The sequence below is a fragment of the Carlito syrichta genome, unplaced genomic scaffold (genome assembly GCF_000164805.1).
Source record: "Carlito syrichta isolate Samal-C Ts95f unplaced genomic scaffold, Tarsius_syrichta-2.0.1 Scaffold302022, whole genome shotgun sequence".
Lineage (NCBI taxonomy): Eukaryota > Metazoa > Chordata > Mammalia > Primates > Tarsiidae > Carlito > Carlito syrichta.
In genome coordinates, this window is record NW_007246118.1 from 146,137 (window position 1) to 155,208 (window position 9,072).

The window sequence follows — 9,072 nt, forward strand, 5'->3', positions numbered from 1 at the left end:
TTAGAAGTGAGACCTAAAAGGGGGAAATGGCAATTTTTCCTCTTCTAGAATGAATAATAAAGAACTATGACTTTAAATTTGGCATGATCTGAATTTAATTTTTTCCTACCACATGCTAGTTAAAAAAGAAGAATTTGTTGAATGGAAATGTCTTGAGTAGGAAAATTCTTGAGGACTCTCACAATCTGTATTTGTTTAGTAACATATTTGGTACAATGCCATGTTTAATTAATATTAGAGTGTCAATTCACACAATCATGCTCTTTGCAAGATAAAATAATTCTGTATAGAACAGGCAAACAGGAAATATATGGTCTTTTGGTAATATGTTGGAATTTTCCTCTTATTATGATTTTCATATGTAAGTGCAATTATGTGATGCGTAAATTTCCAGCCCTAATCTAAAAATATATTATTTGAGAGTTTGTCTTTTTTTAAACCTACTAATTTGCCTTTGCTATGGACATATTTAATTTTTCAAGGAACTGGTACTTTAAGCTAAAACCTTCCTTATGTAGCCTCCGGTAATCTGGAGCTCTGAAGATTCATGCTCATTAATCTGTTCAGGTATTCTCAAAATAATTATACCTATGTGCCAGCCACCTGTTCTCTGACTTGATAGTCAGAGACTATCTATTTTTTCTTTTTAGAAAAACTCCACTATTCAGTGTGCAAAGGTAGGAGTGAGCTTTAGGAAGTTGCCTTCTCCATTCAGTGGTCCTGTCAGGCAGTTGTGCTGTTGCCAAGTATCATTAAATGTTCCCTTCTCAGGTATTAGCTGCCCAGTAGTGATGGTCAGGGGAGCCTGGCCTGCAGTGAAGAGGCAGGCCATTGCCTCTCTGTACGGCCTTCAGGATCAGGTCTTGCTATGGGTTCCATCCTGTGGCTCAGTGTGACTTTCCTGAATGGAATGCATTTTTCCCCCAGCTCTGTTCCTTCCATGTTCTTCCCACATCAAATGGCAGCAGCCAGTTTGTTCTGAATGCTGCCCACTAATTGTTAGCTATTTTGCTCCTTGGCCCCCCAACTTGCCCCTTGAATAAGGAGTTGATGTGTTTCAGATTCAGAATTTTGTTGCTTAGTGAAGCAAATCGAATCCTTGCCAAGAAACGCCTAGAGTTGAAGGCCCGATTCCAGAAAAAAATATAATAAGAACAGCAAAACCTGTAATTAACATGTATCGTGTGTTTACCACGTGTTAGACCTTATACTAAACAGGTTACATGTATTAGCTTAGTTAATTCCCAGCAACTCTTTAAAGTAGGTCCTATTGTTGCCTACATTTTATAGATAAGGAGCCGCAGAAAAATTAAATAAGCTTGCTCAAGGTTACACATTAAGGGATAGTTCCAAGAATTTGAATCATAATCGCTTGACTCCAGTCCTTGTTTTTGGCACTACGTTCAGCTGTGGGGCAAAGCTTCACCTTTTGGTGTCTTGTGGAATCCTGGCTCTCACTGAAGAGTAGACAGGAGTTTGATGTCTCAATCTGTTAAAACTTCTGTGTACCCACCTTCTTTTTTTTTTTTTTTTTTTTTGAGTTGGAGTCTCACTCTGTCGCCCAGACTGGGAGTGCAGTGGCCGCTCCCAGCCACCGCAGCCTCGACCCGCTGGCCTTCGGCGATCCTTCCGCCTCAGCCTTCCAAGTAGCCAGATTACAGGCATGCACTACCACGCCCAGCTGATTTTTTGATTTATTGTAGAGATGAGGTCTCACTGCCCAGGCGGGTCTCGAACCCGCGGGCTCAGGCAATCCACTCACCTCAGCCTCCCAAAGGTGCGGGATTACAGGCTGAGCCACTGAGCCCAGCAGTGTACCCACCTTCTAAGAGCAGGTTATACTTAATGCAGTTTTCTCCAGATTGATAAGAATACATTTCTTTTAAAATTTTGTGTATTTATTTTTTATTTATTCATGATACTTGTACATATTTATGGGAGTACATGTGATATTTTCATACATGTATACAATGTGTAATGATCAAATAAGGATAATTAGGATATCCATCACCTCAAACATTTGTCATTTCTTAGTGTTAGGAATGTTTTAAATCTATTCCTCTAGCTATTTTGAAATATACAGTAAATTATTGTTACCTACAGTCAACAGAAGGCATTCTTTCTAGTACAGATGCTTCTTGATTTACAGTGGAGTTATGTCCCAATGAACCCATCATAAGTTGAAAACACAGTAAGTCAGAAATTCATTTAATAAATTGTAGAGTATTGGTTGTTTACCCCTATCATTATGTGGCTGGCTGGGAGCTCACTGCCTCTACCCAGCATCTTAAGAGAGGATCATACTACGTGTGGCTAGTCTAGAAGATGATCAGAAGTCACAATTTGAAGTATGTTTCTACTGAATGTGTATTGCTTTTGTACCACTGTTAAGTGAAAAGGGTAGAAACCACCGTAAAGTAGAATTATCGTAAGTCAAGGATCATCTGTGTAAGTTATGCCACTAACTTAAGATACTCCTGTCATCTTAAGTTAGTCTCATATGCTTTATTTGCAAAAATGAACCAGTTAGGAAATGGGCCACAAAATTAAACTATAGTCAGTTTCATGTATGACTATAAAGGGAAAATTCTTCAGTAAAATACTAAGAGTATATTTCAATATGTAGAACCATATTCCCTTCATGTGAAGTCAGGTATACTTATTATAAAATGTAACACTACATCTGTACTATACTTTTATCTTATTAAACTAAAAATATTTATTAGGTACATGGTATACGTAATAAGATCTTGCACCAGGTATGGTAGCTCACATCTGTAATCCAAGCACTTTGAAAGGTCCAGGTTGGGGGATTGCTTGAGACCAGGAGTTCCAGATCAGCTTAGGCAACATAGTGAGACTTTGTCTCTACAAAAATAAAAGAAATTAACCAGGTGTGGTAGCCTGTGCCTATAGTCCTAGCTGTTTAGGAGGCTGAGGTGGGAGGATTGCTTGAGCCCAGGAGTTTGAGCTTGCAATGAGCTATGATTGTGCCACTGCACTCTAGCCTGGGCAATAGAGCAAGACCCTGTCTCTTAAAAAAGTAATAATAATAAAATAAAGATTGTGACAGCGAGTTCTGTTCTCATGGATAATTAGGTTTTCTCTTTACCCTTATGAAGGTGCTTTTGCTTCAGAATGCAAATGAAATTTAGAATTAGTGCACTGTCAGTTAGGGAGGTTCCACTGTATGACTTCCTCAACTTCAGTGTGACCCAGTACGCTCTTGGAGGTGAAAAAGTACAAAAATTTGGTCAGTTGCCTTGATGATTGCTCCCCTCCTCCCAATTATTTTGTATTTGCCATCAATTAGTAGAGTGTAGGCAGAGGTGGCGATTTCAGGCAAAATTCTTAGACAGTTGGTGTCCCCTGTTAAAATTAATAAATGCTAGCAGTGCTTCCAGCCTTTTGCACACTGTGGCAAGCACAGAAAGTGGTATTTCCTCTGGGGTAAACAAATGAGGCTCCTTGAGATTAGAGCTGGACTGTTGGCATTTGTAAGCTATTTCTAGCACACCTCTTTGCAAGTTCTGCTATGGGCATATGTCTGTAAGTTTCTAAGCTTTTATGTATAGGAAATCATTCTTTACACTAAAAGGTGCCATTCACATGTAAGATTTTATTTAATTATTTATTTATTTATATTTTTGAGTTGGAGTCTCACTCTGTTGCCCAGACTGGAGTGCAGTGGCCGCTCTCGGCCACTGCAACCTCGACTTGCTGGGCTCCGGCGAGCCTTCTGCCTCAGCCTTCCAAGTGGCCGGAACTACAGGCGCACGCTACCACGCCTGGCTAATTTTTTTGATTTGCTGTAGAGATGAGGTCTTGCCAAGTTGCCCAGGCGAGTCTCAAACCTGTGGGCTCAGGCAATTCACTCACCTCGGCCTCCCAAAGCGTGGAATTACAGGCTGAGCCGCCGAGCCCAGCATAGATTTTATTAATAGTCGCTCTAAGACCCAGCTATTTGTTTTATAAAGGGACATTGTTTTCCATGATTTTTGTTTTGGGAGCTGCCCTGAGAGAAGCAGGAACAGACGCCAGACCAATTGTTGGAGTTGAGGTCCTGTATGTGATCTGGTGCTGTAATGAGGAGAAGTAGAAATGCTGGTAGTCAAAGGGTCAGATGGTTCAAGACTTCTTACAGGAGATCAAGCACCTGGTGAGATTCTATATATTACATTCTCTGCCCTCTTTTCTGCCTATCCCACTTCTTTCTGTAGTCAAATTCTGCCTTCTTTGTGAAGTCTTTCCGTGTCTACCTCTTCTCACAGGTAAAGGCCTTTTATCATCCTCTGTTCTACCATTATACCTGGTACATAGCTCTATTGATTGTACTTCCAATGCTGTATTGTTATCTGTTTCACATATCTTGTTTCCCTATTAGACTATGGTCTCCTTGAAGTTCAGGCTGTCTGATTAATCCTTGTAGTTACAGTCAAACCCAACTCATTTTTATCACATTCCATCATTAGGCAGGGCTTAAATGCTCTTTGATTACAGCTGAAATGTGTCTCCCTGTACCTTTCTCCCATTAGTCCTTGTGCTAACATCTGAGGCAACTCCAAATAAAGTTACTGTGATGCTAGTCATTCATACGTTTGAATAACCTATCATGTATGGCTTCAAACTATCTTTATTTCTCTGAGCTAAACATTTTTACTGATGAAATTTTGTTTCCCTGGTCTTTTCTTTTTTCTCAGTAAGTACTGTATAAGTTTCCTTTCCCTCCCTCAGTGTGTAGAGTCATGGAATCTTAAGAATTGGAGGTGACCTGAGTTTGACTAGTCCAAGGTCCTTTAACTAATATTGCTTACATACATACGATTAAGTAATTGAAACTGAGATATAGAGATATTTGGAAGCAACACAGATGTTGTATTTTACTGAGAGTAATGAAGAAGTTTAGATTTAGTAGATTTAAAAAAGTTTGTGGTCTTTCATTCTGTTGTAAAATGTTTGTGCTGCTGAGTATCATAAGAAAAATGGGCAAATTGGAAAGAGAAGTTTTATGCTGAAGCAGTGTATGTATGGTAAAGAAAGCTTCAGATTCTCACAACAGTTTATTAAGAGTTTGCTTCTAAAGTCAAGCTACCTGGGCTTCAGTCCTTGATCTGCCATGTACTAGCTGTAAATTGCGTAATCTTTGGTTAATTATTTATTCTCTGTGTGCCTCAGTTTCTGCATATATAAAACAAGGTTAATAATAATGTGGGTATTATGAGGTATAAATGAGTTGGTTCTTACAGTAGACTAAGAATTATGCCCCTGACACACAGGAAACGTTCAGTATATGGTAGCTGCTGCCACCACCACCACTCCTACTATTATTGAGTTATATGAGCACCTGGTAAGATGTTGAAAGCCCTTTAAAGTTCTGGTATAACCTTACTAAAATATTATGTACTTACGATATAAGCTTCTTGTCTTAATGAGAGGCCCTATATACCTCTCTCTGCACTGAAGCATGATTTAACCCAGACCATAACCACATCTGTTGAGTAATGAAGTGTTTTGTCATGGGGTTTTACTGTTAAGCAATTTAAGAAATGGCAGAAGACCCATTAGCTTTTGGAGTCTGTTCCTTTGAGACCAACTTGCTAGAAATCCATTTGCTGTCTTTTTAAAAAGAGTAAATTAATTTTCCTCATTGACATTCTGTAAACAAAATACTGGCAGCTTGTATTTTGTGGACTGTATAAAGTGGATTTAATTTTCCTTAGTAAACTGCTTTTAATAATGCATCAGAGTAAATGTTCCTCCTCTGTTTTCAGGTTGCCATCAAGATCATCGATAAGACCCAACTGGATGAAGAAAACTTGAAAAAGATTTTCCGGGAAGTTCAAATTATGAAGATGCTTTGCCACCCCCATATCATCAGGCTCTACCAGGTTAGTATCATTAGTGGTGTTGTTAATAGTTTCAAAGAACCCAGAATGGTCAGTTGTATCTGTGGTTGCTTTTGACAATGTGGGTGGGTGACTTTGTAGCTGTGTTCATCCTACTATCTTTCCCACCCTTCTGTTTCCCCACTCAGTACTTAGTATCCTCATGTTTCCCTGGCTATTTGCTATTAAGTTTTGTCTTACCCAGGTAGGTCTTTTTAATTCGTTCTTTAACACTTGATGCCATTCTTAGCAAGAATTACATAAAAAGATTATACAGAAGATGATGAGAACTTATTTTATTTAGATCAGAATCCTAAAACAGGTTGAGAATCCTAAAAAGAACAGATAATTTACAGAGGTGAAAAACTGAGATGAATATAGCATTTTTAAAACATTTGAATACTACTTTTGACAATCATGTTATAAATTGTGATGCAATTTTTAAGTGAATATTTTAAGTATTGCTTCTTGCATCAGCCAAAACTTACCTCTTTTCTATTCTAGTAGGGTCTAGGATTTTGTTCTCCAAATGTAATTATTTTGATAATGAAGAGACCAATTTTGAGTAATAGCAGATATTTTTATTTGGGCTTTTCTACCTTCCCAAGAAACATACATATTTCATGCCATCATCAAAATTATTCCCTAGCCTAACTATAAAAAGACAAAATCTGATGTCTAGAATTTCTTCTTCTTCTTCTTTTTTTTTTGGGTTGGAGTCTCACTCTGTCACCCAGATTGGAGTGCAGTACCACCACAGCCTCAACCTGCAGGGCTCCGGTGATCCTTGTGCCTCAGCCTTCCGAGTAGCCAGAATTACAGGCATGTACTACCATGCCCGGCTGACTTTTATGATTTATTATAGAGGTAAGGTCTCGCCAAGTTGCCCAGGCAGGTCTCGAACCCGTGGGCTCAGGCAATCCACTCACCTCAGCCTCTCAAAGCGTGGGATTACAGGCTAGAATTTCAAGCCAGACAAGAGGGGAGGACCTTAGCAGGCTGGTGGAAGAGATATTTTGGGAAAGGTGGGGCTTTGAGGTGCTTCTCAAATTGCCATGTGTTGGCAACTGAGAACTCGATGCTCTGCACAGAGCCAGCTCTACTTCGGCCAGAACAGCCATCTCCTAGTTCTGAAGGAATTGGCTACTCACTTGATTCATTTGCTGCTATTAGTCTTCAGCAAACTGTCACTGGCCCAGGCATGGGTGTAGTAGTGGAGAAAACACAGCCAAGGCACGAAGCTTTCATAACCTGTTAATTTTATGGAAAAGAAAATATGTCATGATTTTAGTATGTGTTAGCTTTAGAGCTCGCCCTGGCATCAGCTGCTCACATAATGAAATCAATTTGGCCAGTAGGAGTAGAGACCTTTTGAAATATATCAGACTAAATTATGTTGAACAACACCTATGTTCTGCCCCAGAAGCAAATTTGTGAAGCTTCCTGGTGTTAGCTGAAGACCTGTATCTGTGAACTTGTAGGTGTCTAACCTCGGCTTCCTTCCTATCTTGGTAGATTGAATAAACTTATTGACCTCACTTTTAAAAATAAATCATCTTTAAATAATTGCAGGGCTAAGGCTGACCTTTCTTAAGAAGTTAATTTGCAGGTATTAACCTTATAACCAAATTCTGCAAGTTTGCCTTTCTTACCTAAGATTTCATTAGCCTATAAGGACTTCCATAGTTCCAGCCCTGGCTTTGAACAGTGCCTTCTTTTAAACTTTAATTTTACTTTCTGGCTGGTGTTGTTAATGGGAGATTCTGAGTTGTCAGTGGCTAGGAAATCATTATCATATAGCATCAAGGTAGTTTTTAGCTCAGTCTCCTCTGGTTTATAGAATGAGCAAATATAGATAACTGTATAAGACAACAGTTTTTGAACTGCTGAACATTTTAATAATAAAGGAACATTTGCAGTTAAGAAAAGATCTAGGGGTGCAAAGGAGATAGACAATGTAACATTTGTGTTTTTTTCTTCATTTTTTTCTAAATATGTGCATGTATTTGGAGCATTTACTTTGTGTCATGTACATCAACATATGGAGAGAACTTGGAAGCAATATATGGGCTAATATCACCAGTATATAGGGAGTTTTTAGAAAGGAAAAAAAGAAGAACAACATAGCTATTAGACTGGAAAATTAAATTACTACACACTCATACAGTGGTGTACTATGAAGCCATTAAAAAAGATAGACCTACTGTTAGATGGCATTAATGCATAAGGATATAAAAAAAAGTAACAGGTAATTAATTAATTAACTGTAAAGTATAGTGAAATTCTTAGAATTGTATTGTCTAATATGGTAGCTACATATGTATTTAAAATGTGGCCAGAGTGACTGAGGAGCTTGATTTTTAATTTCATTTAATTCTGATTACGTTAAATGTAAAAACCAAGCCATTTACAATTTTTAAAAGATTGTTGAAATGATAATATTTTGGACATATAGAGGTAAACAAACTATATTATTGGAATTATTTTCAGTAATTTTCTTTTTAAAAAATTTCATTTACTTTCTGAGGCAACAAGGACATTCATAAAGCTAAAGAGAAAAATCAAACTTAACCTATAAGGACAGGCTATTAAGATTTTTTTTAAAGACAGAGTTTCTCTTTGTTTCCCAGGCTGAAGTGCAGTGGTATGATCATAGCTCACTGCAGCTTTGAACTTCTGGGTTCAGGTGTTCCTCCTATTTCAGCCTCCCAAGTAGCTGGTACTATAGGTTAGTACCTCCACACCCAGCTAATTTAAACATTTTTTTAGAGATGGGTTCTCGCTGTGTAGCCCAGGCTTGTCTTGAACTCCTGGCCTCAAGTGATCCTCCCACTTCAGCCTCCCAACTAATTGGAATTATAGGGATGAGCCACTGTGTCCAACTCTTTTTACTTTTTAAATGTGGCTACTTAGAAAAGTTAAAATTATATAGGCAGCTCACATTATATTTCTATTGAATGCCACAATTTTAGAAGGATATGTAATAAGCTATAAACAATGTTCCTCTGGGGAGAAGGATGAAGAAGATTGGGAAAAGGAAAACCTTTGATCTTTTTGTTTGTAAATCGGGTATTTAAAATGTTGATAATGGCCAGGCTCGGTGACTCAGCCTGTAATCCCACGCTTTGGGAGGCTGAGGTGAGTGGATTGCCTGAGCCCGTGGGTTCGAGACCCATCTGGGCAACTT

General features: G+C 38.5%; 1 protein-coding gene across 7 annotated transcripts in view; it reads left to right on the forward strand.

Moving 5' to 3' along the window:
• The first annotated feature begins 5,775 nt into the window (after positions 1-5,775).
• Positions 5,776-9,072, forward strand: part of SIK3 (SIK family kinase 3) — a 120,074-nt gene continuing 116,777 nt past the window's right edge. For 6 of the 7 annotated variants that reach the window (XM_021711292.1, XM_021711291.1, XM_008055899.2 and 3 more), the window contains exon 1: positions 5,776-5,888. In XM_021711292.1, the coding sequence (XP_021566967.1) occupies positions 5,847-5,888 (42 nt within the window). In that variant the 5' untranslated portion in view covers positions 5,776-5,846. The remainder of the gene's footprint in view (positions 5,889-9,072) is intronic. The other variant, XM_021711294.1, reaches the window with a different exon arrangement.